At 39.0% G+C, this 20478-nt stretch overlaps 1 protein-coding gene across 3 annotated transcripts in view; it reads left to right on the top strand.

Moving 5' to 3' along the window:
* SH3KBP1 (SH3 domain containing kinase binding protein 1) overlaps positions 1-20478 on the top strand; it is a 230026-nt gene that overhangs the window by 132148 nt on the left and 77400 nt on the right. For all 3 annotated transcript variants that reach the window (XM_082766890.1, XM_082766889.1, XM_082766891.1), the window contains one exon: positions 14133-14329. In XM_082766890.1, the coding sequence (XP_082623016.1) occupies positions 14133-14329 (197 nt within the window). The remainder of the gene's footprint in view (positions 1-14132; positions 14330-20478) is intronic.

Below are 20478 nucleotides of genomic sequence, written 5' to 3'. Positions count from 1 at the left end.
TCTAACACATGGTGCTTTAGGAGGCTATATTCAGGTACCCTGACTATCTGTATTTGAAAATCTCTATAATGAGATAGCAAATTTTTCTGCAAGTTTATGCAAATAACTAGGAGTGATAATCCCATTTCAAGCATCTGTGCTTATTCTTTAAACACAGCAATATAAAAAACAAGAAACCTTTGGATGATTGGGGCATTAGGCCTACATAATGTTCTAGGTAATATCTCATAAGGGTGTACATTCATGCATGCCTCTAGATCAGCTCCTTCCTCTGTGGATGACAAGACATGAGAGAGCATCAAATCTGCAATAACTCCTTTTTGTTTCACTGGAAACATTGTTGGAATATGTCTGAGTCGCAGGACTTTGTAAGGCAAAAATCTGGAATATGAATTGTAGATTTTTCTGGGTGAACACTCAGATCCAAGAGGCTGTACATGTGCATTGAAACAGAAACTTGGGTGGTCAATGAGGTTCCACACAGTTCCTAGAGGGTACTAAAATGGATTGGGGTATGGCTCTGCAATCTTGAGCAGCAGCCTTAAACTCAGCAACCTAGGCTATAACATGGTTAAGGTAATACTTGGCAAGTTCACTGCAAGACTTGGAATAGTAGCACGGGATCTTTGGAGAAAGAGCACTGTGCAAACATGAGTGTTTTATTTTATTAATACTTAAAAATAATTTGTTAGTTAAACTTAATGTTTTAATTACATTTTAATGACCCTCTCCAGAGAGAACCATTTGGAAGTGCAAACATATTTTTTGTTGAGCTCAGCAGAAGCAATACAGAAGAGAGAAATAATATAGCTTGGCTTTTTAGGAATAAAGATAACGAAAACGCATATTCTTCTGTCATTGTGTTATGACCTACAGAGACCTAATGAGGAAAAAGATGCTGTCTGTTTTTATTATTTTTTAATGTGCCCACGTACATTTTACAGCAGATCAGAGTAAATGGCCAGAAGGAACTGGCTTGATTTCTTTTCACACTCTGCTATAGAGTAACCTCAGAATTTTTTTCTGAATTAGAAGTACCTTTTTTTTTTTTTAAAGTGTCTAAACATTTCTCAAGACAAATAGCAGGACTTAATAGCCCCTTAACTGAAAGGGCTGGGAACCTATGATTTCCCTTAGGTTGGTAGATGCTCAGCAGATTAGAAAGTGAGACTGTTACAAGATCAAAAGATCTATCTATCTGTCTATCTACACATACTTATTTTAAATATTTGTCCCAGCTGTAAGGTGATTTCCACCTTTCTTTTGTCTTCAAAGACACATTTCAAAATACGAGTAGGGACAGGCTCAAGTACCCTTAGAGTGAACAACAGTTCTTTGTTCTTTAAAGCATCCTCTTAAATTAGAACATTGTTTTTCTCTGAGGGAAGGTTACACGGCAAGAATGGGAAGTATACATTATAATTTTTCCACTATATTAAATGGATACATGAACTATAAGGCTAATTATTTTTGAGATTTCTCAGCTATCTAGTATTGATTTTAAGAATATTTTGTATACTGCATCTTGTCATTACAGTCTGTGGAGAAGCAGGAAAGCTGTCCCATAATCAAATGAATTGCATCTGAGAATCACAACTTATTATTGAGATGATTTCAAAGGCATTTTAGTATGTTCATGGCAATGTCATGGCAATATTTAAAGGTAGCCTGTTGCATGTTTGTCTGTTCAGAAGTTCCTAGGCCTCACGTTAGGTATCAATTTTAGAAACCTGTTAGTGATGGCTCCTGAGGAGTCATGATTGCAGGAGCTAGGACTGGTGATGGACTCAGCAGCTGATGCTTCAGTCGGGCAACTTGGTGTATTTTGTATTCTTAAAGCTTTCTGATGTTCATTCCTGTCTCTCTGGTTCTTTTCACTGTCATGAAGCTTAACATGCCTTTCTCTTAGCAATTTCTTAACTGTACCTTGAAAGTTTTAATGGCATTATTTGAATGGTATCTTGTAAAAGCCAGGTAGAAAAGTAGATTTGCAGCATTTTTGCTTCCTCGTTATGTAAAAATAAGACAATGAAAACTTTGTGCTGTTAATTAAACTACAGGTACAAAACAAAGAAACTGCTTTTTACGATATATAAATAGGCATAGTTTTTTGTTTCCTGAAAGTCCAACAGAATGACATGCAGGAAAAAATATAATCTACATTTTTGGTACCAGAATGGGTGGATGCTACATTGAAATAACTCACATGTACTGGCTATTTTGCTATAAAATTATACTGAATACATTCATTTTTGTGATAGTATACCTAGGTGATCTTGACAGCAAGCTGACATTGGTATATTTTTGGACTTGCCTGTATACCTTGGGTTAAAAAAACTAAAAGTGACACCTCAAATGCTCATGCCCTTTGCCTTCGCTTGAATTCCATACCATGACTGCCAGAGCATGAGTTGTCTTGCTATCAAAGAAAAAAAAAAGCACCAAGAAATTCATGGTTTTGATAGTGGAAATGTTATCTTAAATACCTAGGATGGGAAGTGTTTTTCTTTTTTCTTGTTTTCTTTTTTTTTTAAGTTTTCGTGTTTTGTTTTTGTTAATGTGTACAGAGTTAAAACACCTGATTAAGCCATTGGCTGAAAAACTGCTTTATTTAGCTTTTTTGTATCTATTCCTTCAGCAAAGCATTGTTTAATACTAGGTCCCATGTCCAAAATATTTCTAATAAATCCTCTTGGAAAGATGCAGCATTTTTGATGCTCACAGGATCCTGGTATATTAAAGAAACCAGAATATTTCAGTGCCCTCTTTGGAAGTCAGCTGTGCTTGTTCACTACATCTGCAACAGGAGTGTTGAGCCACTGTGAGTACGTCATTGCAGTACTGATTTTTTTTCAGGCTTCCCGTGAGCTCCATGAGGGGGCTGAATAAGACAGACAAATCATTTAATTTGCAAGTTATGAATCTTGATGGACAACAGACAAAACCGAAGCAAAAATGCATTCTGTTGGACATTGTAAAGAACAGCTTTAGCAAAATCATGAGATTCTCTTATCTGACATACATGCAGTAAGAACATTTTAACTTCATGTAAAATCAGATACTTTTGTTAATATTCTCGTTGTTTTGCTAATGAGTCTTTAAAAATGTTAGTGACTGAAAATACAGATTAAAACCTCTTCCTCTCCCTTCTTTTTACCATCATTCGATCTCTTCACCCCCACCCCACCCCTTCTCTTTTTTTTCCCTCTTTCCTTCTCTTCCCTGCTGTCAGGAAAATCTGCCTTTGAAGGGACAATTCTGTACAGAGTGGCACCGGCAAAGATTGACAGCTACAGACGCTATAACAGTGAGTGTGTTTCAAAATCAACAAGCAATAGCTTCAGTCCTCAGTACTTGTTTGATTTATCTACACTTGTAAAGTGTGCCACTGCTACTCACTTACAGCTACTCTACATGCATATCTATCTGTCTGTAAGCTCAAGTCGGTTTGCTGCTGATGAACTGCCTAGCCTTAACGCAGTGAGAATGCACTCAGTCCTTCTGTGCATGTATATGTTATGTCCGTATAATGTATGCGTGTAAGCCCACAATAAACTGTAAATTACACGGGATGTTTGGGTTTGTTATGGATTGAAACGAAGGCCATTTAGTCCCATCTATTTTGCCACCTGAAATATGAAGACGATTGATAATAACCACATATCTTTGAATTAAATCTCCATCTGCTCTAAAACTGAAGTTCCCATTAGAATTGCTGAATTCATTAAATACGCTGTGCTTTTCTTAAGAACAACGTGGCTTTTGTTTTGTTTTGTATCAATTTTACTGCATGCTCTTCTTTTGGCATTCTGTCTTTGACAGCTATTACTCACAGCATTTTGGTTGATAGGTTTTTCTGCCAAGGAAGCAGGTAAAAGATACAAAGCTACTTTCATTTCATGTTCAGGTTTTTGCCTTCTGCATTTTGGAAGCATGGAACATATGCTGCTTTTCATATGCTTTTACTACCCTGTTAATACAGAAGAAGAGAGGATAGTGGTATCAGATGCAAGACTGAGGAAGCAAGGAAGACAGAAATCTGTCCTTCCACCTGCTTCTCATCCAGAAATCTAGCAGAAAGAGATCCTACCGAGTCACATTTAGTGTGACGAAGTACAAAGCGTTCAGTCCTGTCCTCCGGTGAACAGGATGTTGTGCTAACTTTGGCATCTGATTTTATCTCATCCAGCTTTCTCTCCAGAATACCCAAGCTGTGCTGCCCTTCCTTCTACTCTCTGGGTGGGGGAGTTTGCTTTCCTACCTCTGTTGAATGATGTCTTCAGCATATTCACAGCAAAGGATGAAGCAGTAGAAGTGATAGCCTTCTACGCTGGTAACTTGCACTTGCACTTCTGTTGTTGTCTGAGCAAAAACTGAAGTTCCGTCTATGTGTGCAGCCCTTGGTAAATGATCTCCCTGTCTACCAGAATTCACCTCTTCTCTGAGCTCTTCTCAAGCTTCAGACCAAGCTCTTGCTCTGGCTGGAGCAGACCAACGTGGCCTCATGTTTTTCTGCTGCATCTCACCTTAGAGCCTTCTTAACTGCCTTAATCAGAGTGTGTGCTTCCTGCAGATTTCTTAGACCATCGTGTTTTCAATCCCCTCTGTTTTTGATGATGATCCACTTACCTGATGAGAGTAACACAGATTTACAAAGTGACTCTGGTGTGTGTGACTTCTCATTTCAAAACCTCACTTCAAATCAGATATGAGCTCTGCCTTTGGAGCCTTAATTTCACAACAGTAAACTCTCTAGGCAGTGTTGCCCTAATGTTACCAGAAAACTTGCTTTTCATGCCCTGCCCATTCTTTATTAACTGCCAAATGGCCTTCTCCAGTTATATAGGTAGAGCCTAAGTAAAACCAGAAAGAATTCAATGTCCAGTCATGCTAGAGCTCTGCATTTAGTTCTCCTTGATAACAATAACCACCCGTGATCATGCCATGTTGTGCAAGATAAATTTCAACAAACATTTCAAAGCACGTATGGTTGGATAGGTATCTACAGGCATTCTTAGTCACTAGCTGCAAGAAGACAACCCACGGTAGATGTCTCCCATTGCCCAGGACAAACACCCCTATGAACTTTGTTTTCCAAGCTGCCCAAAGATGTCGTGTTTGATACTACGTCCCTTGGCATTTGGTTGAGACGTGCATGTTGTTGTTTTCATGCTACCGAGGTGTCTTGCTCTCCCTGTAAAGCTGCACCTTAGAAGGCCAGATGTCCAGCTACCTTTGCAGCCTGTTTGTCACTTACTGGGTTAAATCTGGGACTGAAACGGGTGGTAGACAAAATCAGATCATCTGGGAAAGTGTTAAGCAAAGTGAGAGTTGGCATCGCTACTGTCAGATGTTATCTCCTGACTAACATGCAGAGAGGAGGTTTCACTATTCTTCCTGTTGCATCTGTTGGCAGCTCTCTTCCTGCATACTAATTTTCTTCCACAGCAGGCCTACGGAAGGTGTGGCCAGCCTGTTCCATTTTGTACCTTATCTGTGGCCCTTATTTTTAGGCAGATACCTGTCTGCTTGTGTTTCCAGTGAAAACTGTTTGGAGACACTCCACAGGATTGTTTTCATTTAGGACCGTGGGTTTCAAGCAACCCACAGCTCCTCCGCTGTCAGGTTTCTGATTGCTCCATAAGCTAAGCACAAGTCAGTTCATAGCTTCAGATTCCTTATGCCCAAAGGGTGCTTCGATTCGCCTGTACTGCATTGCATGAAGCGTTGCTCAACTTCTGAAGCAAGCTTCAGAAGAAAAATGCTTTTACTTTACAAACATGTGCGTAGCGCTAAAATAATTTCATTTTGAAAGCCATTTTGCAACTGCTATGTTTAAAAGAAATTTTCTTTCTTAACCAAGGCCTGGAGTAGCTAAATGCTGTCAAATTAGTTTGTAGCTGCTTCTAGAGATACTTTTCCTTGAAATATGCAAGACTGTCTCCTGCATAAGCAGCCAGCGTTGCCTTCACATGCTGACATGGCTTTTTCAGTCATTAGGATGCCAAACTCCACTCGGCAATAGCTCTAACTCCTTTGGTATTCTGCTCATTAACCTGCTGTCAGAGAATTTTTGCTGCTGTGTATGCTGGGTGAACACACAACAACAGCAAATTACTTACTTGTCATTTTGTTGATCACAGCCCTCTTTCCTCTCATCCTAGAACTTTCCTGCATCTTGGATTTCTAAGGTTTTTTATTTTTTTATTTTTACTGGTCTAATTTCTCTTTCTTCCTTCGCTTTCTTTTCCTTTGAAAATGCTACAACAGAGGAACAGGGCAGATTCAGTGCCTGACTTGACAAATATTTGCCTCTCTTTCCTTATACATGGACCCACAATGCTGTCAGTAATAGATACTAGATATAATGGAAGAAGATGAGACAGGATCGTTGAAACAGAAGTATTCGTGAGTAACCTTAATTGTGTTTTCTATTGCTCCAACACATTAATTTTTTTTCCTAATCCTTGAGGAACAGTGTCTGGTCAGAGTTCAAAGAAATCAATATGGTTGACGTATTTGTGGTATTATTAACTCCATTTAAGAATGTCTGAATGTGAGCACAGTTAAACGAGAAACCAGGACGTGGGTTTGAACAGTTCTGAAGAGGACGGTTACAAATTTTATTTCGGCTTCTAACTTGCTCACAAAGAATACTGTGTAATAAATTCACAGCTGCTACAATGAAAAATAACATCTGACAAAGAACAATGTTAAAAAATGGACGAGAGAAAAATTTTTGATTAAGAATAAGCATCCTGTTTTCTGGAGAACAAATGTACAGATGGCAAGCGATTGCGGGTGGTGGGTAGAAGAATTACATTGCATTAAATCCTTCCAAAGATTTGGGCTCCCATCAGCAAGTGGCTTTCCATGAGTCTCATTAAAGATCAGTTTTTGGTGAGTGGCAGGGAAAGAATCCTTTTGGCTGTGGTTGCTTATCTGTTATTTCACATACAATAACACATTCCTGTACTTGGAGAGAACACGGGTGATGACAAAACAGTTCCAAAATGAAGTAGGCGAGAGTACAGCTGTGAAACTCCTGAATGAGTGGTTGTTTCTGTTTGCTCTTGTGGTACTCAGGGAAATGGCTGGGGATGAGGTGAAGCCACCAATTTCCTCCTTGATGGCTCCGTGTTCATGCTGCAGAAGATGCTTGTACTGCATTGCCCATAATGCATGCTGCTACGTGGTGCAGGACACTGCTCCCCTTTTCCCTGCATGATATTTTGTGAAAGCATAAAATCTTGGGGCTGTTTGTTACGCGGCAAGAAGCGTTGTGTTAAGGAAAATGAACGTTGTGAAAGGAAATGACAAAATGTTTAGAATACAAGGTTACATTTCTTCAAGGAGCATAACCAAGAAGAACAAATAATGACTAATATTGAGATAGTCTGCATCAACCATTTGTACATGTATAATCACTCGGTTAAGAAGCATAAATGTGGTGTGTTTTTTTTAAAGTGTGAATTTATTAACCTTTAATTATGAAGGAGCAGTGCAGCTTTGTTTTACAGTCATTTTAAAAATCAAGCTTCCTCTTCTGTTTTTGCCTTCCTTAATTGACACTACAGAACGTTGTTAAGGATGTCTTCAGCAAAATACAGGACTTTCACAGAAAACAAGCTCAAGCTAAGTACCTGATAGGCTGTATCTATGCATTCTGCCTTTGCCTCTGTGTGAGGAAAAGGAAGAAGGACGCTTCCTGTTTCATCTGCTGCAGTTGCCATCTATGGCTTCACCTTCATTATCGTTCACATCAGTCGCTCAGGAGCTCCACACCACCCTTCTCTAAATAGAAGGAAAGACCACGTTTCCCCTTGCCTTTCCTCCCTCCCATAAAAGGCAGAAATCCCAATAAGCTTCATTTACACAGTTCTTTATTCCATTAAACACAGCTGACAGCGTTTCTCTCTGGCTGCCAGACCAAATCAGGAGACTGTTTGCATTGTCTCAGGTGTGTGCCTCTGAACAGCTGACCTTTACATGGCTTAACAGAGCTAGTCCAAGAAGAGCTCAGAGAGCCTGAGCATCCCTGGCTCACACATCAGCAGTGTTCTTGTCTTTTCCTCAATGCCAGAAAAAGTCTGTAGAGAGAACAATCCAGAATAAAAATTAAATTTGTAAACAATACCTTAAAATAGAAAGCTCTGTAAGGCTTACCATGTATTGCATTTTTCCTGCCATTTTAAGCTATTTAGGAACAATTCTTTTCCTGCTTTGAATGGAGTTAATTTTATCACAGCTGTTTATTTTTATTTTAACAGCTTTAGTTTACACAGCCCTTTATCATCCCTAAAAATCTTTCTGGTTTAGAATCTTGGTTTAATGCCAGCACAGCTCTGGGGATGTTGGTGAATTAAGTTTGATGTTGCGGTCTCTTCTTAATCCCTGTTTGAGCTAATCTGTTTTGGTACATTTCAGAATGTTGCTCTCAAAAGACCTGTAACTGGCACAACAGAAGTGTGGTATGTTTGAAATGTCGTGAGAAAACTAATACCTCATATATAGCCATAGAGGAAAAATATGTGTGAAGTGTGAAATTCCTCCAGACAGTGTTGTGAGAATTTAATCTTCATGAATACTAAATTATCTTGCACTTGTAAGGAGCATGAAGCAACCGAGAATCTTAGATCTCGGGATCTTTTTAAATAACGTTATGCCAGGAGTCCCATATCTAGTTCCAGCCAAAAGTTGGGATTCCTGGGAATTTTATCTCCTTGCTGCTGATGCTGCCCTTGGTCAGGTTTTAGGAAGCATATTATTAAAGCGCACCTAACCCTCGGGTTTGAGCTCTGCCTTGTGGTGCTACAGATAATTTGGCAACAATAAATAAAAGCATCTTTGCTTATAGAGCCAGAAATGGGAAGTGATATCCAAAAAAGTCCTAAAAGCGTTATAAGGGTCTGAAAAAGTTTCATATTACTGGAACTGGTGGGACACTAGGCATGTTAGTAAGCACTAAGTGCTGTTATGTTCTTAGCTTGTCAGCTATCCAATTGCTGAAACAGAGATGATGTTTCTAGAAAATCTGCTGTTTTAAAAAAAAATAATAATAGCAAGAGACCTGACTAGTGTAGCTTTTATCCTGTCCTGGATATATCTGAAGTATTTAATGACTAGAATTAAAACCAAAAACGTGTTCAGTGTTCCTGAGGATAATTTGATGAGCTGCTGGCCTTACCTTTGTGCTACATTCACAGCTCTGCTGCAGCTGCTCCGGTGTGGTCGTACTGCTCGTCAGTGGCAGATGACTGTGCCTGCTGAGACACACTCCAGGTTTTAATGCCCATTTAGCAACGTGACCTCCCTGCTAACCGTAGCTCTTCTTGCAGAAAATTCCATATTTAAAATTCATAATCTGTCAGTCTGTGTCACTCAGGTTCCTGCCTAGTTCCCAGCCCTATCTGTGGGCTGTATTTGGCTCTCAGGGAAACGGTCCAGCTCTGTTCTCCTACTAAGCTTTTTTTTCCTTTGCAGTAATGGTGAAAAAGGCCATGCAAAGCTGAAGGAAAAAAGGAGGGTATTTGAGTCAGTAGGAAGAGGGGCAATTTTCTGGTTTTGGGAGGAGGGACAAGCTCAGAGTCCCGGGTCCCAGATTTTTGTTTTTATTTAAGAGACTGGAAGGGGTCTGTATTGTGGAATAAAATCAAAGAGCATCCCCTTCAAAAGGCAAGAAAGGCTCTTGGATCACTCTCTGACTTCAGTTTTGCTCATCTCTCGATCTTGGACGAAGAAATTGTTAGAGGAAAATGCTTAATAAAATAGAATCACAAAGGCTTACATGTCTCAAGTTGAACTTGGGAAATTATTGCAAAAATAGTATTCCTTGGTTTCAGTCAAAATGTGGAATAGCACCTTATTTTAGTCTCCACCACTGCAACTTTGTAGGAGAAACTTCTTTGTCAGGAAAGGGTAGAAATTCAAATATGCGTTAAATAGATATAGACACATAAATGTATTTATTTCAGTAAACAACCCAACTAAAAATTAAGTGAGAGGAGAGTATTTGTCATGCAAGGGTGGGCAGAGTATTGCAAATTCTTGCTTGCAAGTTCTGTATCTGTACAGATACAGATATACATCAAAAATACAGATACACATCAAAAATGTATATCTCAGGTACCTCGGGAAAAAATTAAGATAAAGAGAAGGGCCCCTCAGCTTGTCTTTAAGAGCAAGAGCATGTTAGATTAATCTCTGCGTTATTTTTTCTTAATGTTGCTGTGTACACGTTCATTTTATCTAAGATATTCTGAATTTCTACTGCATATTGCCTTTCTTTGCTGCCACTTCTGCCTCTTTCCCACAGCCACCAAGTGATAAGAGCAAGAGCAGATACTTCTTGGAAAAGCTAGGGCTTTTATTCTCATTTATTTAAGTCCAAGGGGATCCTCAGTTTGTGTCAGTCAAAAAATAATAAATTCTGTCATTTTCCTAGTTCATCAGAAAGAAGTATTTTGACTTTGAAGAAGCTTTGTCAGGTTGGCCACTGTATCTGACCATTCAAATGCAATTTACTTTGGACAGGCATCACTTCAGTTCATTCTGTCAGTTCATATATATATATATATATGATATATATATATCATATATATATATGATATTTCCTATTTAACTTTGTCACAGTATACAGTCCTGATAATAAAAGCTCCGTGGCAGCATTGAGAACGAAATGACTCTTGGATAACATCAAGCACAGATGGGCGATGCTAGGGAAGTCTGTTGGAAGCCTGAGGTGAGGCTTCTGATGTAAGGTGTGTTGTCTCATCATAGAAGAATGGTTATAGAAGATGAAGATGCCATAATGAAAAACAAGTGATTACCCAGAAATAAAAGCCTAATTGTCTTTGAGCCCTTGAGGTTTCTGATCTCTCTTTCATGCAGGCTTCAAAGAACTGTAAGTCCATATGACACCTGCTGAGTAATTCCCTTAATTACTTCCATATTTTATTTCCATCTACTGGCCAAGGTCCAGGTCTAGGTGTATGTCCTCTTCTCCCACAATCAGTGATGTGGAAAACCTATTTTACTAATTTATTTTAAAGACATGTTTTCCATTCAGGGAGTGGCTAAGAGAGGTCATGCATCCTATCAATTAAACGCAGTTACTTGTGGAGGGAGGTCTCTGCACTGCTGCTTTTGTCTGTCACAGAGTAGTTTTAGGAGATCCTGGCAAGGATGAAACAGGGAACTTTTGCCAGAGGCTAATTTCCCTATCCCACATCAGGATAAAGAAGAAGATCCTTTGTTCAGCAAAGACAAAATGATCGCTGTGCTTTGTACAGAATTTTGAGTTGTGGAGGTTTTACTCTCAGAAATATTATTCTTTTTTCTTCTATTGTTACTGCCCAAGTGTCGTGGTTTAACCCGGCTTGCAGCTAAACACCACGCAGCCGTTCGCTCACCCTCCCCCTCCCTCTCTGGGACGGGGGAGAGAAATGTCACAACAAGGTTTAGTAATAAGAAAAAGGCAGTGACTTTGCCATGCTGCTGATTTATACCTATCAGGCTTAATTAGTCTCGCCCTGCATCTCTGAGTGCCCCTGTGTTGTGGAATGGCTCCGCTACAGACAGGGCCCCCATCATCATCACCACCACCACAGCCCAGACAGAACGGGATTGCAGTGAAGGCTTGAATTCACTCATTATTGCTTTTATGAGCCCTGGAAGAAGTTCCTTAATGATGGCATGAATGCCACCGTTTAACTATGATAAGCCTATGAAACCAGCTTTTGAGGTGTTAACCAAGGCCTGCCATGGGAAGACAAAAAGGTCAAAGTAAAAAGATCAAGGCCCCAGCATATGTGAGAAAAGTCATACTGTGATTATTATTACTGTTTATAATTCTTCTTAATTCAAATCCTGGGCAATTTATGGAAGAAATAACTTGTATGGTGGTATCTAACTCATACCCTTGCAGAATCAGAAATGTTATATATAAATTCAACATGCAGATGTAGCAGCCATGCAGGAGGCCACAGAGACAAAGAAAGTATTTTGCTTAGTCTTTAGCCTTTTTGTTTGTTTCTGAGCAGGAGCTTTCTCTAATTTGTCTCCTAAAACCATCCTCACTAAAAATCCCATCCCAATACACAATTCCTGAATTCCTCTCCTCACAGCACCCTGCTGCTAAAACCAATTTTAGCAGGTGAGCCCCTCGCTTCCTGGCTCGTGAATTTGTTCCTGTAGGCCTCAGGACTTGTAGTGCTTTCTGTGCTTCATCGGAGAAGTTTAAAGTAGCTCTTGAGAAAGATCTTGAGTTTTACCAGTCTTGTTCCTTAATAGTGAATTGCCAGGAAGATGAGAAGACTCCCTGAAAGCGAGTTACTGCTCATCAGAATGACAAAGTTGTTGTGTGGAGACCTTAAAAAGAAACATCAAAACCAAAAACCGTGCCCCAAGCCCCAGATTGTTTTCTGCCTTTGTTCTTAAAGACAGAATGAACCTGAAAGAGATTGGATGTGGAGCTATACCTTGAATTTCCTCTTTCATTTTCCACTCTCCTTAAAATGTTTCTCATTCTGTGGATTTTTGGTCTTTTAAACCTAGAGCTGTCACTTGAGTCAGGAAGGCAGAAGGAAAGGATTCAGTTGTTAATATTAACAATTTTAGTCGTAAAGATTGACCATCAAAATATTCTCTCTAGGTAATTGCTCTATTTGGCTTTAAAAGATTGTTCTAGATTAGTGTAGAAACAGCATTCAGGTGCTTTCAGCTTAGATTGCTGTTTCATCCTATTCTTGCTCCTTAAACATGTTGGAGAATTGTAGGATCTGAGGCATTATTAGGGTATTGTAAAGCTTCCCACATGCTCCACAACTTGCAAGCCATTTATAGGAATCCAGTAGACTCTCCTCTTATCTTAGTGTCATTTCTCTCCTCTTTGTGGAAATATAGATGATTTTTGGGTAAGACTATACGCTTACCTAAGGGAAGAGGGAAAGAGATTTGTATGTAATCTCTACTTGATTTGGGGTGTCTAGAATTTAAGGATGATTTTCTTCTCTCCTGGCAGCCTTACAATGAAAATCCATTGCAATCAATTTGTTGACCTTGGTATAAGAAAAAATAAGCTGAGAAGCTTATTTGATTTTTTTCTTTCTTTGACTCATATGATCTGTGTCTGTGGCACCATAAACGCTTCTAAGGGGAATATGAGAATTTGGGTTTGCTATTTCTAGGTAGAATTAGCGATGTAGTAGCTAGCATAAAGTGCTGTGTTTTTCCTGGAAACATAGTCAAGTCAATCTGCAACATAGGAAGGAAGGAAGGTGTAAATGATTCTGGGGACTGTTTCAATTGGAGGAAACTTCAGTGGGTCACTTCTGCTGCCAGCGACTGCTTGGCTTGATTCTGCACCATCCTGTAAAGGACCGAGACGTCACCATATTGGATCTGTGGCCTCTGCTATTCAAACAGCGGAAATTTTCAGATAAGCACTGATAAATTTTCCTATTCACCGAGAGAAGTAACGCAAATCAGAGTGTCAGTTTTGATTTATTATATTCCTAGAGGATTGTGTGCATGGGTGCTTTTCTTATGAGGCTGTCTATGCTGCAGAGAGATTTAATGTTCAGCAGGGAACACATTATGCAGCTTATTTGATTGCAGATTTGTTTAAACAGCTTTCAGCTTTATATTTCCCAGTTAGGTAATGTAACTTTAGATACTAATTGCATAATTGGCTTGATATGAGTCATACAGATTTAAGGTACAGTATGCCTGGTCTGACTGACTGTTAGCTTTAAGTGACTTTATACAATAGCTGCCCTAGAACTGATTTTAACTCTTTCATTTAATGAACTCTCTGGCAAATCATATATGTCTAAGAAGGATTTTCTTGGTACGCAAGGAATGGTTGTCTTCATGAATGAAGTTTTGATCCCGGAGCATGCATGTTTTGTGGATTGGTGTAAGCTCTAATGAGTACACCAATGCAATGAAGTGATGTGATTTTTAAAACTCCGAAATGAGCGCATGGCACAGACAACCTCTTCTCTACCAGTATCTCAAGCCTTTGTTTTCCTATAGAGCTTGGTGGGAGGGATCATGTTCCGGTCACAATCTCTTTTGGAAACAGGGATCTTCACACCTAAGATTCCTTCTTTTATCCCTCCATTTCCTAGGCCTAAAAGATACTACAGGCTCTGAGAGTGATGGTGGTGACTCTTGCAGCACAAAATCAGAAGGAGCCAATGGAGGCACGACAATCCAACCCAAAAAGGTCAAGGGTGTTGGCTTTGGAGATATCTTCAAAGACAAACCTATAAAACTACGGCCAAGGTCAATAGAAGTTGACAATGATTTTGTCACAGTAGATAAGGTACGTATCATTTCTTAATTCTTCCTTTGTTGTTGATTTAAAGAAGTTTTCATCCTGAAGTTCTAAATTCTATCACTGACAAGGACTTAAAATTTTGTGGTCATTATTTCCTAATCTTTCCGTGGATGACACTCTTGCTTTTTTCTTTTGCCACACACAGGAAAATGAGTTCTAGTGACATCAACTGCCTACCAGAACTGTTACTTTGCTTAAAGATTTACTCCTCTAACAGTTAATTGTCCTTTTTTTCTAAGAAAATGATGGTTTAGAGAAGAAGACTGGAGAGGCTTTTTCAGATTTGTAGTTACCACATTATAATAAAAAATAATTGCTAGTTCATATATAAAGTAAGAGATACAGTCATTGCGTAAAGCAAGAGATACAGTCATTGTATCATCAGTTTTCCGAAAAGGAAGATTTGGAAAATAGCTAAATACCTCCACTTAGTATGGGTTTGTTAATTTAAAAAATTGCTTTCAAAAATCTCCTTTGTTTGATAGGGCTTGAAAAAGGGAAAGCTTATTTTTTGTGGGTTTTTTTCTATATGACATAAAAAAGTAAGTCCTGAGATTAACACTTGGGGAAAATTTTAACTTTCACAGATTGAAACAGACCATCTTTGTAGAGAGCATTCTTTGGTCTCTAGCCTCCAAAACTGTCATTAAGTAAACTAGAAAGGGAGACTAGAAATCAAACTGAGATGTTTCAAATAACTGGAAATAACTTTTTTTTCTTTAACCCCTTTTTTGGAGGATGTTTGTTTTCATGGCTGCCTGAAATCTTATTCATACAAGTCCCACATAAGGAAAATTCCTTTGTATATAGGATGTACCTGACAGAAGATAGACTTAAGCTTATACATCACTGTACTTAAGCATTTTTTCTGTATTCAGGACAAAAAGTCCTTTAGCATCAAGAAGTGCGTATTTTAATAATGCAGTTCTACGATAAATGAGTCATTATAAATCACTAATTTTCCACATGTATGTATATAAAGGAAATATGCAGACAATTTCCTAAGATAAACACACAATAGAATTTACATGCTAATAGTATTTATAATTTGTGTGTAACAGCAACATTCACTTGTAAGATAAATGTAGGCACAGACCAGAATTCATGTGTTTCACAAAATGTAGTTCTCCTGAATTGGATAGAGGCAGATCAGAATTTTCAATTGATAAGGCTCTGTTAAGGCTACAGAAATGATTTCTTTTATCTGCGGACTTACTATAATTGTAGCCATCTATAAAATAGTCATTGTAAATGGGAACTGATTAAAATAAATTACATACTTCTTGAACTCTGGAGTTCATCGCTTTAATATGAAGTACTCACAAAGTGCTTATGAAGTAGCCTTTGTTCACAGAAGGGAAGTCTTCACTTTATAGTAATGAGAAATCATACATTTGTTTCTCCGTTACAGAGACAGATATTGGTGCAGTGTGAGTGTATTTCTTGCCAGACAAAAACTGAAACTGGAATCTTCAGAAATTTTCTAACATTTCTCATCCTACCTATAGACTTTCCTTCCTATGTCCTCAAATTTCTCCTAAAGTTGGTACGGCTAGTGGAAAATAATGTCTTCATCTTTGTAAGCACAGTCCCTTATTTGTGCTTCAAGTGTGTGGATAAGCAAAAGCAACACTCTGCTGTCATTGTTTTTTTTCCCGGGCAGGGTCAGGTTGGTTAACCTTTGAACACTGCCACTCAGAAGCTTCAGGACTGTTGTCTTTACCTATGCATAGCACCAACACATGATTCACTGACAAAACATCAGGTTACAACTGCAAAAGATTAACCTCCCCAAGTACTTCTCTCCTGGCTGCAGGAGATTCCTCCCTTGTCATTGCAGTGTTTCTTGCCATTTAATGTTGGCTGGGAGAGAATCCTGCAGTGTTTGTAGTTCCACGAAAGTTCATATTTGTCTCAAGAACTCTGCATATAGGGTCAAAAGTGTCACAATTTATGATGCAGAGTGTCGAATCAGTACAAGTTCTCTCAAATAATGTAGTTTTTAAAAGGATCTTTATCAGTGTATCTTGCTCATTTACAAGAAGTAGCTTCAGGTTTTCCATAAGTTGTAATCTTTTGAAGAGGCAGAAGCAATGCTATCCTCAGTTTCATCATGTTTTAAAAGTATTTCTGAAGTCTGGAGACCCTCAAACTCTTTCTGTTGGTTCTTCTTGATATTATTACTGATGAAACATTCTATATATGTCAGTAATGATACTCTTACCTTTTTCATTTACAACATTACCTAACAACTATTGATTTTTTAAAAGTGTCAGTAAATTATTGAGAGGATTGTGTAATGTAGGATTATTTATAACAAGATAATGCCTATGGGAGATGCCGTTCCCTTTTACAGAAGAATCAACTTGGTCTCATTTTGTTGGCGTTATTACTTTCTGTTTTACTGTGTTCTTCTATGTTATGATTCATAAGTTTAGATCATATTTCACGCAAAGGTGTTATGAATTATCATTGTGTTAACTTAGGAAAGCTTTTACACAAATATTGGCAGGAGTATGAGGGCAGAAAGGATTGCTGCCAGTAGAGCAGAAACAGATTCCAGTACACCCTGCTGTAAATCACCGGTCAGGTTGCTGTGCTCCAAGTGTTTGCCCAGTGCTAACAATGTAGAATATAGTGGCCCTTGTCTTTTAGGGTGATCAATAAGCTCTCTAACTGGAGGCAAAACTGAGGAGTTGTGTGGAAACCCATTGATTTTATCGGTGTGCAGAATTCATTGCTTTGCTGTTCTTTGTTCTAAAAATCACAAAAGCAGATTATCCTAGGGAAATCAATGATGCAGTTGTGATAGTTTAATATGAGCAGTGCCATCAGAGCTTTCTTTTGTGTTTTAAAATAAAAGAATCAAATACTGTTCCTTTGTAGTTCTTTTCTTTGCCTGTTTGCATCGATGAATCGACTGCTGGCCGTATTTGCTTTCTAGTCAGAATAGAATCAGATTCCTGAGGTTTGGCTCTGTCAAATTCCCATTAATGATAGCTGTAAGTGAGCTAATTGGCTATGCTACGTGTGACAGGAACTGTAGCTTGCTCACATGAATTTTTAGAAGAAATGCAGTATGTGTACGGAAATGTTGTATCTCCTTAGAAAATTTAGTGTAGCACTATTAAAGTTGTATGGCCAAACAGAAATGTCCATTTCACATTTTTTCCTTCTGCTTGTGCATTTTCGAGACATTTATACAGGCGTTTATTTTTTTCCTTCTTCATTTTGTAGTGGCTTGTCTTTAACTTGTGTTTCTAGCTTGCTCTTCCTTCCAATATGATCTATATGTGCTGTGCTTCCATTGTTCCAATGAGCTATCACATTTTCCTCTCCCGTATCTAAAAATAAACCTCTAAAAGTAGAAGAAAATTAATTTAACCAACATGCTCCCTAGTCTGAGTTAACTGTATCGGGTTGTTTGTATTGAGTTGCAATTTCAGCTGAAAATGCTGGAGGCTGTGATAGGTGAATGCAGAAGAGAAGTCCTAAAAAGTCATTTTTATTTCTCTGGAAGCTGTCCTTACTTATGAAGAAACCATTGAGAATATCTTTTGCATTTTCCATTTGAGATGTGTTCATAGTTTTCTTCAGGCAAGATTTTCGTAGTTAGCTAGCTCTGGTGAATTCGAGCAGAGCTAGATTTCATTAGCAGCCTTTGGTGAGGTCACATTAGTGTTTGCCAGAACTTAATGGAAATTATATCCAGCCATCAAACTGGGCAATATTGCAGCCACCATAACGACTTAATATAAAGGAAAGGCTGTAATGGCTCTAGACCCAGCAACTAGTTAACTGCTGTTTAGGGATCCTTCTCACTGCAAGACGTGACATAGCAATCTTTATTTCTGCATGTATTAAGTATATTGTGGAGAGGGGAAATGGAGAAGAAATAATGAAAGTAGACAGAACAGCTAGAAGGGCTGGAAGATGATGCCAATTATTAAATCTACCTGTCCAAAGTAGTAAGATGGGAAGTCATAAATTCAGGGTGCCTGTAAGATCTGGGTTTCTATTTTGAGGCCATGACCCAGGGATCCAGAAACTGTGATGATGAGGTTTTGTTGCCAGTCAGATCTTTGCCACAGCTGTTATGTCAATTCCTGCCTTGTTGCTTGCACAGATCATTTTTCTCCTTAATTTTGAATTGTCATTTAAAAAGAAATCTTTGAGAGATGCAAGGTCTTTGGCATTTCCAAGCTAGCTTATGTTGGGTTTGAGCTCAGGTGTGCGTGGCCAGCACTCACTGTGTACGCTGGATGTCCTGGGAGATGCTTGCACCCCTAACACAGAGATGTGAGAGACAGCGGTCAAAATCCTGAGATAATTAAAAAATGGATGTGAGCAAAACTACCTGGCACTGAATACAAACACTAGTAAAAATGCTTGCTGAGGCAGAGAGCCTGCAGTGTGAATATCAAGTGGTTGTAGCAGTTTGCTCTTGAAAGCACAGGTTTCTGGCATTCGTTTATTCAGGAACAGCCATCAGAGATGGCAGCAGTCGTAGCAAGCAGCAGCAGCGTGTCAAACCCTATGTGGGAATGGGGGAAGCATTCAGCTTGTTCCAGCAGCATTTGTGTTTCGCTTTGAAGTCGCTGTCTGTGCAGTTTGGCATCCCTGCCCTCACCACTTTTTAATGTTGACTTGTGAGGAAAGGTACGAGGGGAGAAGGTCCCTGCTCCCTCCTGAAGCTGTGCTGAGAGCAAGGCTGCCTCTGCAGACGGGGTTTGTTCCTTCACCGGTGTAACCCTTCATTTCAAGGGCTCGGTGTGGAAGCAGGATTTGTGTTTCTTCCATTACGCAGAAATAGCACACGCTTGCAAACAGCAAATTATGTTCGTGGAGCACCGTGGAAGTTCTAACTAATGTCTCTTCAATATAATTAGCCTTTCTGGAGTAAATAATTCACAGCAATAAGAAGGAAAAGTAGGTGAAACATGGCCAGCTCTTGAAATGAGTGGCAGTCCAAAAGCAGCATGCCTCTTTGAGTCAGGGGAGGCTGACTCAAAACAGGACTTGGTATCGAGGGAATAGAACAGGAAATGGAAAATTGGGTTTAAAGAGAGGAACAAATTTGATAACTCTGGCTGGCAGTGAGTCTCTACTGAGTCACTGAACTGTGATACTTAAATGAATAGTGTCTCCTGACCTCCTGTATACGTCCTGCGTTTCCATGCTATCCCATTAGTGAGCTTTGCTTTCACGCTTTCTCACACTGGTTTGTGAAATGTTCAGGCTGCCCAGACAGAGCTGTTCAGGTATTGGTGACATAGTTCAGATTACCATCAGTTTGCAACAGCAGTTTCTGGCAGAGGAAGTTAGCCACACAATGTTTTGTGCTGCTTGTGACTTTTTTAGGCTTTTGTTTTCAATAAAGCAGCTCTTAGGCTCTAAATAAATGCAGGATAGCTGTTGCCCGTGCCACAAAACCTCATTGGCCTTTATTCAGAAAAGATTTGTTCGTGTGAAATAAGTACATCCAGCATATGCATGAAAACGTTTTTCAACTTATGTTCTGGACTTGAGCTCCTTGAATAGCATCTAAAAATAGAAGCAGAGTAATGTAGAAGTATTGCTAGTACTAGAAGTCGCTCCTAAAAGTGATGTGGAGAATCTGGTCTGTTCTCCTGGGGGAGAGCACTGGGCTTCTGCCAAAGTGAGCTCCTTTGGAGGAGAGCAGGCAGGGAGCGCTCCTGATTTTTCAGGAGTGGTTTTGATTAGGAAGTCTTAGGATGCTGTAGTCTGAGAAACAGGATGTATAGGTTTAAGCTAATGCAATTTTATTTCATAATAGGGACAGAGCAAAAGTATATACGTCCTACATTGCTGTGATACATGATGCTGTTGCGTTGTACTTTGAAGACCAGTAGTTTGCTAAATCACATGAAAGCCCTCGTTTTCAGTTAAGTCTGTACCATTCCCAAGACTTATACCCCACAAGCATTTAAAAAGGAGTCATTTAAAGATGAAACAAGACAAAACAAACCCACTGTGCTTTAATAGTTCAAAATAAAGTTCATTTCCTGAGTTACAGTGATATTTGCTGGAGACATAAACTGAGTTTCAATGAAAGATTGGTTTCTTGTTTCAACTTCAGTACAGAGAAAACGCTTTAGAAAGTAGCAGTACTG

This window comes from Aythya marila (genome assembly GCF_965140915.1).
Source record: "Aythya marila genome assembly, chromosome: 1".
Taxonomy (NCBI): Eukaryota; Metazoa; Chordata; class Aves; order Anseriformes; family Anatidae; genus Aythya; species Aythya marila.
The sequence above is the reverse complement of the archived record's forward strand: the minus strand, read 5'-3'. Positions and strand labels throughout refer to the sequence as shown.